Genomic DNA, 17,194 nt, shown 5'->3' with positions numbered 1-17,194 from the left:
TTATTTACTCAGGTTAATTTTTCTAAAAATTGTATTCAAGGTAAGGCTTCCCAACTTCCTTTTCTCCATTGGCAGAACTCTGTCTCTTCCCAGATCCCTTTTACAGCATTGGGAAAATATCTTACAGAGTAGTTAACCATTCGTCAAGACCAAGGGAGAAAAGCTTAACAAGCATAAAGTATCTAGGGATCATTGTTACTCTGCTCTAAACTGTTACTTATTGAGTGAAGCCCTGTGGGTTAGTGAAAGCAAGAGAGACATTGGAGGGTGTGATTCAGGTTTGGCTGCTCAATAATCATGATCTTCTCTGAGCCACCCAACCTCAGGTTTTCTAAGGAATTACTCTTCTATAGGGAGTTAAGTATTTCTTCTGCACATGTCTACACATCCCAGATTAACTGGTTTTTGGTTTGTTTTTTTTTTTTTAAACATTCAGTGGCTCTCTAGATCATTTGTTTGGTTTTGTTTTTTATGATGATAACAAAAATGTTATCATTTCACAGCAGTTCCCGGCACACTCCAGGGGAACAGAAACCCCAAGGCCACACTGAGCTAGGGAACTGGGCTTAGCCAGCCTCTTGCACTAACTTGAAGTGATTTGCTTCTCCATTCCCACCTCACAGTACCTGCAATTCATATTTGTACCCCAGAAAAATTACAGATAACTACATCATAGATATTGAAGTTTGCTTTCAAGCAGCAGAAATCTTGAGCTAAGTTTGCAGGTAATAAAGGGTTTATCTGTATCCTCAAAGAACAAAGTGGCTCTCCAAAAGACACGGGGCATACCATATGACCCAGCAATTCCACTCCTAAGTAAAAAATACTGAAATCGAGTGTTCAAACATGTATATGCATGTACATAGCAGCAGTACTCACAATAGTCAAAAGATGGATCTGGGGTACAGCTATGAATTACGAGCACTATATAGGGTCGCTGTGAGTCAGAATTGACTCGACAGCAACAGGTTTTTTTTAGGGTGAGGTAGGGAGGAGCAAATCACCTCAAACCAGTGCAGGATCAGCCACATTTGTTTCCTTATCTGCATTCCCGTTGGGCCCGTGAGATCCCTGAGGGCAGAGATTATCGGAGAACTCACTTTTTATCCCAGTTACCTAACAACACTGTCCCTGGTACAACGATAAACTCTTCAATCCTCATTATTTAAAGATTTCATATTGTGAATTTACCTACTTGCTAAAATTTATTTGTAACCCCAAAGTCAATACCTGTGGCGTTTTTGAGGTCGTTCGCAGACAAGTACAGAGCAGCGTGCACGTTCCCAGCTGAGGTGGAGCAGGCTGGTTCAGTACTCACTGATTCAGTGTTTGCAGGGACTTTTAGGACAACTACTGGGAACAAGGAGAATCCACTGTGACAACAGTGATACAGTATCATATAGTCATCCCTTAGCCTTCCTCGTCAAAACCCACCTTGTCTGTCTCGAGCAGTGCACCAGAACTTGTGGCGAAGGCTCCAGGTACCGCAAGGTGGTATGTGTGCAGGAGGACAAGGACGAGGTCGCCAGTGAGCACTGTGACGTGAGCCAGCAGCCTGCCAACCGCGAGAGCTGCAGTTTACAGCCCTGCGAGTACGTCTGGATCACAGGAGAATGGTCGGAGGTATGTCCTGGGGACCCCGCAACCACCATCAGGTCAGTCACGGCCTGAGACCAGCAGGTGATGCAGGCAGGATGCGGGACTCGGCTGCCTGCCAGTTCTGCCCTGAGTGGCTGTGGGCCTTACTGGGCCAGAGTTCCCATGTATGCAAATTGGGAGCAAAGTCTGAGATGGACTCTATGCTCCCTTCAATCCATACCTTCCATTCTGTGGTTCACTTTGATGCTCTGTTGGTAAGATCAAGAAGGATTTAGTGCAGGAACTGCAAATTCTCAGGATGTCTGGAGGTACCTGAAGAAAGCTAAGTAGAAGAAAATATGTTAGGGTCAGGGAGACATCAGGGAGAGGTGGGGACTGTGGCAAATAGGTGCATGCTGTGTAAAGGGAGCAGGCTCTCCTCCACACCGTGGGAGGCCATGCAGAAACGAGGGCCCAGTGTTAGCAAATCCAATGCTTCAAGAGAAGCCAAAAGTCTGGACTTCTATGTGAAATCTCCAGATTTCAAAATGTGAGCTCAATTTTTTGGTTTAAAATATTGTGTGGGCAAGCTAAACACTTACACGAACCAGATCTGGATTGCCTAGTTACAAGCCCTGATCCAGAGGGGCAAAATGATTTTTTATAAGGTCCAAACACTCTGAAGTGCCTTTTTTTCTTCCTTACCTCCTCTTGCACACAACGCCTACCTACACACTTTTTATCATTAATAAACCAATAGTAATAATACCATGATTATATTATTTCCAAACTTCATAATCTTCCCAAACACTAAAAGACCTTCCTGGGTTATAATCTTCCCAACATTAAAAGACCTATAGCATCAAAACAAGTTGCCCTTTTGCCCCCCCCCCAAAAAAAAAAACTAGAGGTGTGTAAGGGAAGCACCTGAGCTCGTAGCAAAGGGGCCAGAGATTCCTAGCTGATGGCTTGCTATAACCAGGGTCACATTAGAGTGTGGCAGGGCAGCATTCTCACATTTTAAAGGGATGAATATTTGCACTGAGGTGATGTGTATCTTGGGCGCTGGATTATTTCCTCACTAAAGCTGGCCCTCAACTCTTCTCTAACTGCATCTCCCTACCCTCCACTCTACCCTAGGGGTTTTGCCCCTCCAGGGGCTTTGGCAGTGTGTGGACACGTTTTTGGTTGTCACAACTTGGGGCAGGATGTGCCACTGGCATCTAGTGGGTGGAGACCAGCGATGTTGCTAAACATCCTACAGTGCACAGCACAGCCCCCACAACAAAGTATTCATCCCAGAATGTCAGTGGTGCCAAGATTGAGAGCCATGCATGTTCTTGACATGCCCTGGGTGGTACTATAGATCCTCAAAGGCTGGAGGGAAGACATGGTCCACCATGTGGATTACTACTGGCCAGCCAGGAACATGCGGAACCTGGACAAGCATTCGAAATAGCCTTTACTATGGGTTTCCAACCCCTTCAGACCCCAAGGGGGCTGGGAGTGAGAGAGGATGTTCGGTGAATTCACCCCCCCAGGTCCTCCGTGACGTAGTCCCTCACTCCTGGTTCAGCCAGTCATGCTTCAAAGCTCTGGTCTGAAATGGTTTGTGGAAACCCGAGGCAGTCAGTGTTTTCACAAGGCTGCTAATGGGCGCCTGGTCTTTGCAGCTTCTTTTCAGAGCTCTGGGTCTCTGAACACCAGCCTGACCATATTTGGGGCTCAGTCTCATTAGAAAGCACCTCTCCCCCACTGCTCCCCCTACATGAGCAATCACTGGGCTGCTTTTACTCCTACTTTGTAGGAGCGACAGTCCCAGTTTTTGCCTTCTCAAACGTACAGCCTCGTTTGCTAACTTCATACAGACCAAAGTTATTATATGCAAGCCCCAGGTTAGACACCTTCAGGATACCCACAGCTTGGACAGACAGAGCGTTTATTGGCCGTCTGTCCAGGCAGGCAGCACCCCTGGCTAGCCTTGTGCTCCCCTGGCCTGCCGTCAAGTGGATTTCGGAACATTTGAACAATGGCAGCCAAAGAAGGAAGAAATATTCACAGAACATGCCCAGGTCTCCTGCCAGCTGGAAGGGAAGGCTCAGGGCCTCCCTGCCTTGGCAGGGCCTCTTCCCTCCTGCCTCCAGGTTCTCTCCAGTGGGAGCCTTCTCCCTGAAAGGGTAGGAGAGAGGAAAACCACGTGACCTACGGCAAGAGCCCAGAAGACAGCAGGAAATAGGAAGCAGCAGTTCTTAACCACCCTTGAGAAGTAACGGGAGCTGTGGCTTCTCAAGCCAGAAAAAGCCTCCACCACGTGCTGCATCCTGTTTCACGGGTCTCCCTCCCCAAGGAATCCTTGGTCTCAAGAATACTGATAAAACCAAGACCAAATCACTCTTTTCAAGTCAATTCCGACTCATGGCAACCCCATATGTGTCAGGGCAGAACTGTGCTCTGTAGGGTTTTTGATGGCTGTAGATCATCAGGGCTTTCTTCTAAGGCATCCCCGGATGGATTCAAAGCCCCAACCTTCTGGTGAACAACCAAGCACTTAACCATTTTCATTACTCAGGGACTCCAATAAAAACCAAAACCAAACTTGTTGCCATCAAGTCAATTCCGACTGATAGCGATCCTATGGGACAGAGTAGAACTGCTCCATAGAGTTTCCAAGGAGAGCCTGGTGGATTCGAACTCCTGACCCTTTGGTTTGCAGCCATAGCACTTAACCATTATGCTACCAGGGTTTCCAGGGAGTCCGATAAGCCACCCTAATTTTAGGTAACACCTTTGCAGATGTTGGCCAGCCCTTTGCCTAAAAAATCATCAAAGCTAAATGAATTGTAATTCATTTTTTCTTTCTACGCTTTATTTTTTAGAGCAGTTTTAGGTTTAGAGAAAGATCGTACACAAGTGCAGAGATTCTGTACCCTGCCCTCACAGGTCCTTGGGGTATTAGTGACCTGCATTAGTGCGCTGTGTTTGCTACAGATGATGAGCCAATATTGACACGCTGTCACTAATGAAGTCCACAGTTTACATCAGGGTTCACTCCATGTGCCCTAAGCCCTGTGGGTTTCAGAAATGCATAAGCCATGTGCCGCCACTACAGTATCATAGACAGTAGCCCCTGCCCTTGACGTGTCTGCTGCACAGCCAAACCCCATGACATTCTGGAAACAGCAAAACTGTAGCTGTTGCCGGGATCAGGGGAGGGAGGGGAAGCACAGTTTTAAGTTTTTTAAAACAAACAAATTATGTAAAGTACTTAGCTCTGGAGGGTGAACATATAAAATCGTATAAGTAACTCCTTAGGTGTCTCATTGCAGAAGGAACAGGAAACAACAGTAAGCTGTTGTCCCTTCTCCTTCTGCTCTGAGTTATTGAGAATGCTGTTTAATTATTCCAAGAGTTAACGACTACGTGACATCACTGGGTAGAGGTCTCTACTACCACCACTTGCCCTCCAGTCGACTCCAGCTCATGGTGACCTGTGTGTGTCAGAGCAGAACTGCTCCAAAGAGTTTTAAATGGCTGATTTTTTGGAAGTAGATCACCAGGCCTTTCTTCCAAGTCACCTCTGGGTGGACTGGAATCTCCAACCTTTCAGTTAGCAGCCCAGTGTGTGAACCATTTGCACCACTCAGGGACTCCAGACAGAGAGATAGTAAAGAAGGTAACGTTTCTGTCGAGATACATAGCTTGGGAGAGAGAAGAAAGAAGGGAGAACAGACGGGAAGCAGAAAGCATCAAGTAGGGAAGGAAAGCTGTCCCGAGTCCCCTTGGCTGCGTGTTTGGGTTTCTCACTGAAAATGCCGACTCAGCGGTTGGCTCCTGGCTCCCCTTGCCTTCCCCACATGGCCACTTGTCACTGCGGGGCCGGGAGAGCATGCTGTACCCACTCATGTGATTGTGGTGTGGCTGCAAACTGAACCACTGACAGCTGGGGTGCCCCCTTCTCCCAGCCTGGAAATCCCTAGAAGGGGCTTGCAGCACCCCCAGCCCCTGTGGGGGCCGAGAAGGTAGAGTGGAAGCACTGGATCCCAGAAGGTGTCATATAGGGCTGCGTGTCCCCTGTGTGCTCAGGGCCTGTCATTTGAAATGAATAAATAAACTCATAAAGTGAGAGCTTTCTGCAGCATTGTCATGGGGTCAGCTTTCAGTGTGGAGGTCAGGGCCCATTGTGGGCTACCCCAGGGGCCTCTTGAATCTCTCCTCCCAACTTCTCTCCCCTCAGTGCTCAGTGACCTGTGGAAAGGGCTACAAACAAAGGCTGGTCTCGTGCAGCGAGATTTACACCGGCAAGGAAAATTATGAGTACAGCTACCAAGCCACAGTCAACTGCCCAGGCACGCAGCCCTCCAGCGTCCACCCCTGCTACCTGAGGGAGTGCCCTGTCTCAGCTACCTGGAGAGTTGGCAACTGGGGGAGCGTAAGTAGATCATCAAGGCCTCAAATGGGAAAGCCCCTGGACCCCAAACCGCATCCAAACACATCCTGCTGACCTGCTGTCTTCAGTGACTCTGCTTCTGCAAGAGACTCGGGCGAGAAACAGGAGCCAGTTCTTTGAGATAGGCTGAGAGGAGAAGGAGGGGTCTCTTCCTGTCTGGCAGGGTGGGTTGGTGCTCAGAGCAAGGACCCTGAAGCCACACAGCCTGACTCTGGATTCTGGCTCTGCCGCTTCCCAGCTAAACGGCTTTGCATAAGCTGCAAAACTTTTGTGGCTCAGTTAGCAAAATGCGTGGTTGTAAAGCTTAAATGGGTTAATAATACAGTGAGACCTGTAACAGCTAGACTGCCTTGTTTATCTGGGTCTCACAAGTTTTTTGCTTTTGACAGGGTGCGGTCTGACCACTTTTCTATTGCTCCCTATTAGTGGAAATATTGGCATTTTCCTTCCCTGACAGGTTTCCACTGAGCACAGGTTCTGGCTTTTGCAGGTTTTACTGCATAAAAAGTACAGAGAACTCTGTCTGGCAAACAAGAGTTACAGAATTCTTAGCTGCTGCTGCTGCTGTTGAGAAGTCTGTACGTCCTAGCCCTTCTGTATCGGGAACACACCACCACATTAGGGCTGCTGGGAAGTCTGTACATCCTAGTCCTTCTGTATCGGGAACACACCACCGCATTAGGGCTGCTGGGAAGTCTGTACATCCTAGTCCTTCTGTATCGGGAACATACCACCACGTTATAGGGTTGCTGGGAAGTCTGTATGTCCTAGTCCTTCTGTATCGGGAACACACCACTGCTTTAGGGCACAACAAGGCAGGGTGTTTCCTGGAAAACTGCCTCAGCCCTGGCTCAGGACTAACAATGCTGTCAGTCCTGAGAAGGGATCAGACAAAGCATATGACCAGCTGAAAGGGGTTCCGGTTTGAATCCTGGCTCCATCATGGCCTTGAACAAATTATTTAACACCTGAGCCCCAATATCTCAACTGCGATAATGGGATAATGTTGGTGCTATCTCATAGAGTTATTATGAAGCTTACATGCACTATACGTGTATATATGCATGCATGTTGTCATTAGGTGCGGTCCAGTCGGTTCCAACTCAGAGCAACCGTATGTACAACAGAATGAAACACTGCCCAGTCCTACACCATTTTCGCAATCATTCTTATGCTTGAGCCCATTATTGCAACCACTGTGTCAATCCAAACCCGTTGCCATTGAGTTGATTCTGACTCATAGTGACCCTATAGGACAGAGTAGAACTGCCCCATAGGGTTTCCAAGGAGCGTCTGGTGGATTCGAACTGCTGGCCTTTTGGTTAGCAGCTGTAGCTGTCAACCACTGTGCTACCAGGGTTCTGTGTATGTTTAAATATGTATATGTAAAGCCTAGCACGGAGACTGGTACATGCTAAGTGCTCAGTAAATGTCACCTATTTGTTTTCGGCGGCATAAGGTCCAAAATCACAGCGCGTATGTGAAATGGAGGCTCGGGCTCTGCACCACTTGAAGCCCAAGCCACAGGCTGGCTAACCCCATGGTCGCCTGGCTTGCCTTGCAGTGCTCGGTGTCTTGTGGCATTGGGGTGATGCACAGGTCTGTGCAGTGCTTAACCAATGAGGACCAGCCCAGCCAGCTGTGCCCCGCTGACCTGAAGCCAGAAGAAAGAAAGACCTGCCACAACGTGTACAACTGTAAGTTGGCCAGCTGAAGCCATCTTTAACATGGAGAACAGAGGGTTTTGTTTGTTTGTTTAGTTGTTTGCCTGCTGTTTTTAGAAGTATAGGAATTTTTAAAGAAATTACCCCTTTTGCTGAAAAACTTCAGTGTGCACAGTGTAACCCATGTCACAAGCCGATGGTGCATGTCCTGGGCATCACACTCCGTTTTGTGTTGTGTTTTCTAGGTGAGTTACCCCAGAACTGCAAGGAGGTGAGAAGACTCCAAGGTGCCAGCGAGGATGGTGAATATCTCCTGATTATTAGAGGGAAGCTCCTGAAGGTGGGCGTTAGGCACCATTCTAGAGCGTTTTTTGTGCATGGTTGTTGGTCTCACATCCCATTGCTGCACACACTCTTCATGGGCCATCTGGTCTCTCTTTCAGATATTCTGTGCAGGGATGCAGTCTGACCGCCCCAAAGAATATGTGACACTGGTCCATGGCGACTCCGAGAATTTCTCCGAGGTTTATGGGCACAGGTATGAGACCCCAGGTGCAGAAGAGTCCAGATGCCTGACCATCTCTGGAAGTACCTTCCCATCCTTACCAGAACCTTCTCTCTCTATTTAGGTTGCACAACCCAACAGAATGTCCTTACAACGGGAGCCGACGAGATGACTGCCAGTGCCGGAAGGATTACACAGCAGCTGGCTTTTCCACCTTCCAGAAGATCAGAGTAGACCTGGCCACCATGCAGATAATCAGTGAGTTTGGTTTGGTGTCCCCTGGGGGGACACTCAGCCTTCTCTCCATTTGGTCAGCAAACACATGCCGCACTCTGGCTGAGGCGAGTGCTGAGGATACGAAGGTGGACGAGCTGGTAGTCCACTGATCACAGGCTTCGGGGCAGTTTTTGTTCTCTTCCTCCCGCTCTATCTCCATACCCGGAAAGGGCCCAACCGAGGGTAGGTGCTCTGCCCTACGTGTGGAGTGAATGAGTGGAGGGGAGGGAAGCACTCCAGAGGTCTGGAGAGCCAGGGCAGCGTCCTGGAAAACGTGATATCTCAGGGGAGACCCCAGGTCAGTAAGAATTAGGGATTAGTGACCAGGCATCAGTATAGAAAAGGAAGCATAGTACCAGGGGGGTTTAAGGTAGAAGAAACAGCAGCAGCAGATAGAAAACCCCACAGCTAAGAGATTCATTTGGCAGCATTCACTCAGCCGGCTGCCACCAGCAGAGTGTATGTCACACACAGGCAGAAAGCTAACTGACGCAGCTGTCCATCTACAGGGGAAGAACAATTACCTGTTGCAAACTAGCCTGCACATGCGCCGATTTCCTACTCTGGCCAGCACTGTGCTTTGGTGAGGGCCATCAGTCATAGGAATGGGTAAAGACGGCAGAAATACCCGAACGCGTTCCCTTGACGAGAGGAAAAACAGGATAATGAATAATTAATTTTTCCTCATTAACACTGAACCCATCATATCACATGACTTTCCTCCTGAGGAGATTAAACTTGATTTGTACCAAGATATTTTTAATTGCCTTCAGCTAGACTGATTAGGTCTCAGGATGAGGGTCTGCAGTGTCTCCACTTAGAGAAACACCCCAGCAAGACCCAGGGGTTCTGCTTGCTTGAATAGGCAAGGGCCCCTTTCTTGCAGAATCGGGGGATTCTGATTTCCCTTCCCCCAAAGTGTGGTTTTCTGCAGAAGATTAAGGCCTTCTACTTTCCAGAAAGACAAGGCGGAAAGGTAAAACCAAACTCTGGGCCCCAATACTAACAGTGGATTGTTTTTGAGGTCGTCAGACCAGACGGTTGAGTCTGTTCTGACTCCTTGTGACCCCACGTGTGTCAGAGTAGAGCTGCTCCCTAGAATCCTGGTGACCCCACGTGTGTCAGAGTAGAGCTGCTCCCTAGGATCCTGGTGACCACACGTGTGTCAGAATAGAGCTGCTCCCTAGGATCCTGGTAACCCCACGTGTGTCAGAGTAGAGCTGCTCCCTAGGATCCTGGTGACCCCAAGTGTGTCAGAGTAGAGCTGCGCCCTAGGATCCTGGTGACCCCATGTGTGTCAGAGTAGAACTGCTCCCCAGGATCCTGGTGACCCCACGTGTGTCAGAGTAGAGCTGCTCCCTAGAATCCTGGTGACCCCACGTGTGTCAGAGTAGAGCTGCTCCCCAGGATCCTGGTGACTGCACGTGTGTCAGAGTAGAGCTGCTCCCCAGGATCCTGGTGACCCCACGTGTGTCAGAGTAGAGCTGCTCTCTAAGATTTTCAAGGGCTGTGACCTTTCAGAAGTAGATCGCCAAGTTTTCTCCCAAGAGTCCTCTGGGTGGATTCGAACTGCTAACCTTTCAGTTAGTAACCAAGGGCCTGTTTGAGCCACTAGGGACCCCTTTTGAGGAACTAGGATGGTCAGTGAGCTGTTGAAGGGGAAGCACCTGAAACAGCATCTGGCCACTTGGACCCCTCAGCAAACACTGTCACCATTATGGTAGAGGGGGTTAAAAACTGCTTTTCAAAAGCCTGGGACTGCCGTTGGCACTCCGCATGAGTTAGCTATCCTTTTATTATTTACCACTTTCCTGAACAAACGTGTACATTATGCCCAGGTATGGGGGATGTGAAGATAAATAGTAACTACACAATGTCCCCCTTGACCACTTCCCATGACCCCTGCCCTCGAGGGGCTCCTAGTCTGACCTGCCAGTCAGACAAGCAAAGAGTCATCACAGCCCTGATGAGGTTAAAGACAAAGCCTGATAGAAGCAATTAAAAAAAAAAAAAACTGTACAAGGAGAATCCTTGGAAGGTTTCCTAGAGGAGGTGATATTTGAGAAGGGTTCTAAAGAGTAACTAGGATTTGGCCAGGGTAAATGTGCTCCCACAGAAGCATATCTTTCCTTGCTTGCTTTTGACATTACAGAGCACACACCCGCCCCCCCCCGACCCCAATAAATGACAAGGCAGAAAGGTAAAAACCAAACTCCAGACCCTAGTCCTACCAGCAGACATCTTTCACAGGATTCTCAATTTGACTCCTCCTGATCGAGGTCTCGGGAACTGCAATAGGGTTAAAAACAAGAGCCCTGGGTGGTATTGTTGTTATTGCATTTTTTAACAAGCTGTAAGCTAGCCTCAAACTTGAGAAACTGCCATTAATAATTTCAAGATGTGAGTTCCAGTTGCTCCACACTTTGGTAATAATAGCGCCTCGGCCATGGAAGGACAGATGGAACCTCAGGGGAAAGGCCCTAAGTAGCTGGAAATGCTTCTCTGGCTTGTGCCCCCTGTCCTTCAGCCTCTGCTGCCGCGTTACGGGAGGTTCCCGGCCCATTCGATCACCCTGCATTTAAGCGAGGGATTTCACATATTTATTTGTGTGGGAATCTGTTCCAAAGTCTTTTAAACCCCCTGTTTGGCTTCCATACTCTGCGGAGACAGTCAGTGCTGATAAAACGCAGGAATGAGGCTTTGGGAAGCACACATGCAACGAGGAAGAGACAAGTGAGCATCTGGATCCATTTGTCTACTAATCATACTTGGGATTGTTTCTTTCTCCTCATCCCGTTGTTTTTTCCGCAATTATTCTTCTTTCTGTCCCTTGTTAATATCCTCTGTCCCTTCCCCACTCTCTCTCCCATTCTTACCTTCTTCCCCTTTTTACCCTTTCCCCACTCTGCAGCCACTGACTTGCAGTTTGCGAGGACCAGTGAGGGACACCCTGTCCCTTTTGCCACGGCTGGGGACTGCTACAGTGCTGTCAAGTGCCCACAGGTATGAGCTGGCCAGGTACCCCCAAGTGTATCCCCAGAGCCTCCCCCTTATGGAGGATCCACCTCCCACCTCCTCCCGAGCAGGGCACCCTCAGTGAATATTGAGCTGTCGGTGGAGTGCTGGTAAATGTCTACCGGCTGGCTCTCTGAAAAAAAACAAAAACGTCCTGCTTTATGGCATCCGCTGATTTCCATGCTGTGAATACTCACCGCGTGACCAGCTTCAAGTTCGCATGACGTCACTGAATGAAGATCTGGAGAGAGATGCCCACGATTAGCTGCCCAAACCCAGCCCAGGTCCACCCCCACACACCGCCAGCAGCCACGGAAAATTCTGAATATTGCCCGGAATAGAAAACTGCCCGTGGGATTAAGTAGAGAAAAGAAGATGCAAAAAGTGTGTGCAGTGTGGTCCCATCAGGTTTGCTTTTTGTTTATTTTAATGTATAAGTACAGAAAGGCCTGGAAGGAAAAACCCCAATATGTCAATAAGATGGATTGGGAAGTTTTATTTTTATGTATATTTTATTTTTCCATTTCCTATGTTTTCTAAATTTTTCCAAACATGAGACTTTTTTCTTTTTTTTTAAGAAGTATACCTCAGACCAGGAGAATCCAAAATTTGTAAGACCTCCATGGGCTTCTCTTGACCTCTTAATGGCAGCCAGAAATGCCTCTAGAATAGTCTTAACAAGTCAGCTGACATTCCTTGAGTGCTCAGTTTTTGCCGGGCACCATCCTCATTCCTGGAGACTCACAAACATCCAATCCTTGAGGAGTGTATAGCCTACTGAGGACAGAGCCAGGTAAACAAGTAGCCAGGATATAATAGGTTCTGGAAGTCACCTAGGACCAAGGCATGGAGCCATATGGGAGAGGCTGTGCAGACGAGATGGACTAAAGCTGTTAGCCCTACTTCAGGTCTTTAAAAATCTGCTCAGTGTCCGAAGCAACAGCTGCCCGTGTATCACCTTCTGCTGGGTCACTCTGCAGCAGGGCAGCCCAACAGCCAACTTTCTGCCCACTCTGCAATTCCACACTTTCTTGCCTCCTCAGAGGTGGGGCCGGTTTTGACTTGCCTCTTAAAACATGCTGTAATTGTCGGCATGAGTTAATTTTTTTCTTGGTTCTTTATTATTATTATTGTGGTAAAAATACATATAACAGTCACTTGGCCAGTCAACAACTTCTACCTGTGAAATTCTGTGATGTGGTTTCCATCATCGTGTTGGGAGAACGTCACCACTATCCTTTGCCGGTTCAGCCCACCACCATCCACAGAAGCTCAGTGCAGCCGGGAAGGGCTAACTTTGCAAAGCAGACACCAGTCTTTGCGAGAGGTTTCGCAATTAGAAGACAGGAAAAAACAGAAGGAGTTAGATGATTCTGGACATGAGAACCTGGCTTTTGTCTGGGGTTTCTGTGAGGTCTCCACAAAGCCACCGTTAAACTCTGCACCCGTGAAATTTCCCACCTGGCCTGTGAGCCTTCAGAAGTGCTGGGATTGGGACAGGTGAGGCTTGCGGAATCCCAGGCGCTGTCCCCCCTGGGTGGGTTTAGCCCCAGCCAGAGGTGGCCCAAGACAAACACATCTGAATTTTCTTTTGGGGAAGTGTTTTCTCAGCCCCCAGCTTTAGGATGGCATTGCTAAACATTTTGGAGACGTGAAAAGGAAGCTCTCGGGGGAGAAGGAAAATAAACAGAGGACATAATGGGAAAAGGGCCTTTCCTCCATCACCCAGGGATGGAGACCTTTTCAAGCGTGCCTTCTTTAGAGCACGCCATGACTTCAAACACCCCATTGGTGTCGGTTGCATTTTAATGGCTGATAGATTGGCCCTGTCCTGCCTTTTTCAGTTGTCTCAGGATTTTCTCGTTTCTATGCATGCATCCTATGCGAAGCTTAAGTAAATGCGCGGTAATTTGCATTCATTTATTTTAATAATTCAGAGACAAATGAACTGATTGATTTGCTAAATCCTGACGCAGAAGGAATTGCTAAGAGAGGAAACCCAAAGCCAGCGAGAGCCTGATTTGTATTTTTTTCCCAGCCCATTCCTGAAACCATATCAGGTACTTTTAGAATTCAATTCCTTAGACATTTGTTGAGCGCCAGCTGTATTGCTGAAAGGTCCGTTTTCCAGGAAAAGGTTGTAGAGAGTGCCACTGTGCGGACTGCTTTGGGGGGACAGAAATCTAAGCAGAAGGGCACCTTCTGTGAGGACCTCCTCTTCCTCCTCACCCGTTTCTGGTGTTTGTAGAATTTATTTACTGCTAAGTGTGGGTTCCCTGACACCCCTCACCTCAAGAGATAGCCACGGTGTTTTTTTTTTATCCTGATCGCAGTAAATGCAACGTTGTTATTATTATTGATGTTGTTATTAATAGTTGCATTTACTGAGCATTTACTTGGTGCTTTCGGCACGAGGCTCAGCTTTTCTAAATCCGTATCACATTAATCCCCACAGTTTCCAAGGACATAGATTGATTGTCCCTCTTTATTTTTTCATCGTGGTGAATTATATGTCACAAAACGTTTGCTATTTCATCCATTTTTATGTACAATTCGGTGAAATTAATTACGGTTCATTTTCAATTTTTGGCATCACCCTTAACAGAAGAAATTCAGTGTTCTTAACAGATAACTTCCCACTTCCTCCTCCCCCCGACCTGTCCAAACCAAAACCAAACCCTTCGCCGTGGAGTTGATTCCAACTCACCCTATAGGACAGAGTAGAACTGCCCCATGGAGTTTCCAAGGAGCAGCTGTGGATTTGAACTGCCAGACTTCTGGTTAGCCGTTGCAGCTCTTGACCACTATACCACCAGCATTTCCCACCACCCTTAGTAAACACTAAAACCTTTGATCTTTATGCATTTGCCTATTATAGATATTCCATATAAGTGAGATCATACAATATTTATCCTTTTTGTCTGACTTATTCCGCTCGTCCATGTAGCATGTATCAGGACTTTGTTTCTCTTTATGGCTGAGCAATATCCCATTGTATGTACGGAGCACATTTCGCTTGTCCATTCATCTGTAAATGGACGTTTGGGTTGTCTCCACCTTTTGGCTGTTGTAAACCAAGCTGCCATATGCAATGTACAAGTGTATCTGCGTTCCTGTTTTCAATTCTTTTGCATATATGCCCAGGAGTGGAATTTCTAGGTCCTGTGGTGATTGTACTTTTAACTCTTTGAGGAACCTCTCTACTGTATTCCACAGTATGAAAAACGGCTGCCCCATCTTTACAGTCCCACCAGGAGAGTGCCCCAGGACAGATGAAGGAACTGAGATGCAGGCAGGTCGGGTAACTTACCCAAGCCCACACAGCTGGCGCTCAGCCAAGAGTAGACTTGGTCTCAGAGTGTTAGAAACCAAATCCCTGACAGCAGGCATGTCTTTCTGTCCTGTTTTCAGGGGACATTTATGCAGCATTTACTCTGTCCAGAGAGCAAGATCCCTCTTTGGTCTGAGGCGCATCTTTTGTAAACCTTTTTGGAGCACCTACTGTATGCAGTAGTCTTAGTTACTTTTACTGTTTTGAATTAACAACAGGAGGCAGTACCTCCTTGTGAAAATAGAACTCTGTTGCCCTTTAGACCTCAGAGAGGCCTTTTGGGGCGATGATGTCCCAGACTAGAGCCAGAAAGGGCACCAGGACTTTACTTCTCTGCCTCATGATCAGCAGAGCCCATGCTGAAAACACAGATCCCTGAACTGAAAAGGGAGAAAGAGGGCAAGGAGGAAGACCCCTGTTCTCTTCAGGTGTAGCCACCCCTGGGAGGGCAGCCCTGCTGGACATGGTTACTGAGCTGGCTTAGGCCATGGCGCCCAGAGCCAAGAAGGCGTCTCAGGAGAGAAGTCAGGTCAGTGGTCTGGACCTTCTAAGAACCCAGTGCTGGACAATCCAGCCTGACTTCTCCTGAAGTGTAGGAGGCAGGCAGTCAAGGGGAAGCATGATGGTGAGAAGAGAGGGCTCGTTGGTCACAGCAGTGAGGGCCGGGGTATGTGGACCAGCTCGAGGCAGGAACGATAGAAGAAAAAGGCCAGGTAGGGTCATGGGGCATATAGAACCCAGTGTCTGAGGAGGCCGAGCAAGGAGGTTTTGAGCCTTGGGGACTCGGTCAGGCCAGTCACAAAACACCTGGGTATTTAGGCCGTTAAACATAACAACCGCTTACGTCTGTACAGCACTGTCACAAGAATAGTTTTCAAAATATAATAAAAATATTGCATATTTTGACAGGTAGTGAGTTGGAAACATTGTGGGTCTATCTAATGCCCTCCTGTTCACAGGTTAGGTATATTATGAAGCCGTTCTGCTGGTGGGCTCAGAAAGGCCAAGCACCTTGCCTGAGGTCACAGTAAAAGTAAGCAGGGGCGGGAGGTGAAATTCTGGCATAAATCCATCCTCCATGCCAGGGGTTTCTCAGCCATGTCTCCACTGACATTGTGGGAACTGCCCTGTGTGCTGTAGGATGTTTGGCAGCCTCCCCAGCCTCTTCCCACTAGATGCCAGTAGCACCCCCCCCACCAGGTTGTGACAACCAGAACGTTTCCGGACATTGCCAAATGTCACCTGGGGGGCAAGATCACCCCCTGCTGAGAACCACTGACTTACCTCCTCCTGTTCCTTCTCTGAGTAGGGATTCTCTGTGTTCCCACTTTGCAGATTCGACGGCAGATGTGGAATCTAAGGGTCTCAGGGTTTATGAACACAGTCAGTAAATGCTTTTGGAACTGACAAGGGGAGCCCCCAAGTTACACTCACTGCATCTGGAAGCCCTAAAAGAGGAGGTGGGATAGAATACTTATTAGGAACCTACTGAGTGTCTAGTCACGTGTTATAAACTCTAGTTGATACAAGAAAGCAAAAACCAAAAAACCAAACCCGTTGCCGTTGAGTTGATTCCGACTCATAGCGACCCTATAGGACAGAGTAGAACTGCCCCATACGGTTTCCAAGGAGCGCCTGCTGGATTCGAACTGCTGACCTTTTGGTTAGCAGCCGTAGCTCTTAACCACTATGCTACCAGGGTTTCCCAAGAAAGCAAAACCATCAAGAAGGTTACTGTTACATCGGAGAGAGAAAACTGACTTCTACAATTAGAAAATACAGGACGGATATCAGCATTTCTGAGAATCTGCTAAGTACCAGCCATAGCTAGGTAATTCACATGGTAATTTCGTTTCATCCTCACTCAGTACCCTGAGGGAGGTGCTTTTATTAGCTTCCATTTTACAGAGGGGCAAACTGATGTTCTGAGAGGCTAAAAAAGCTGCCCAGGATCAGATCGCGGGTGGTGGGGTTGGAGTCACAGCCTTCTGCCTCACCGTGCTCCTCCTCAAGCTGTAAAAGTCTGTCCTGCCAAAGACTGTAAGGTCCAGAGAGGACGCAGTCACACAGAACCTTCCTAACTTCCAAAGAGCTCACTTCAAATAGTTAGGATGCTCAGGGGTCAGAGGTGCCCCCACTATAAACAGGGCGTGTGGGGTTGGGAAGCTTCAAGAAGAAACGACTTCAGAGTGAAAGAAACAAAGACGGAGAAAAAGAGAGGATCCCTCTGCTGGGCCCTCTCAGAAATGACCATCTAAACCCCAGAGGCCAGGCTTTGAAAGGAATTCTTGAGCCCTTTGGGAGACCTTGTTGCCATTGGCCTGGGAGACGCTGCCCCGTCCCAAGGCGGCCGTGAGCAGGCCAAGCGTGCCCTCTGC

The 17,194-nt window shown here is 48.1% G+C and overlaps 1 protein-coding gene across 1 annotated transcript in view; it reads left to right on the top strand.

The window, feature by feature from the left end:
- Positions 1-17,194, top strand: part of ADAMTS9 (ADAM metallopeptidase with thrombospondin type 1 motif 9) — a 199,390-nt gene that overhangs the window by 164,186 nt on the left and 18,010 nt on the right. The window contains exons 31-37 of the mRNA XM_049862795.1: positions 1,453-1,623; positions 5,813-6,007; positions 7,590-7,722; positions 7,935-8,029; positions 8,133-8,227; positions 8,319-8,452; positions 11,382-11,473. Of these exons, the coding sequence (XP_049718752.1) occupies positions 1,453-1,623; positions 5,813-6,007; positions 7,590-7,722; positions 7,935-8,029; positions 8,133-8,227; positions 8,319-8,452; positions 11,382-11,473 (915 nt within the window). The remainder of the gene's footprint in view (positions 1-1,452; positions 1,624-5,812; positions 6,008-7,589; positions 7,723-7,934; positions 8,030-8,132; positions 8,228-8,318; positions 8,453-11,381; positions 11,474-17,194) is intronic.

This window comes from Elephas maximus, chromosome 20, assembly GCF_024166365.1.
Source record: "Elephas maximus indicus isolate mEleMax1 chromosome 20, mEleMax1 primary haplotype, whole genome shotgun sequence".
In the NCBI taxonomy this organism is placed as follows: Eukaryota; Metazoa; Chordata; class Mammalia; order Proboscidea; family Elephantidae; genus Elephas; species Elephas maximus.
This window is presented reverse-complemented; position numbering and strand designations above follow the sequence as displayed.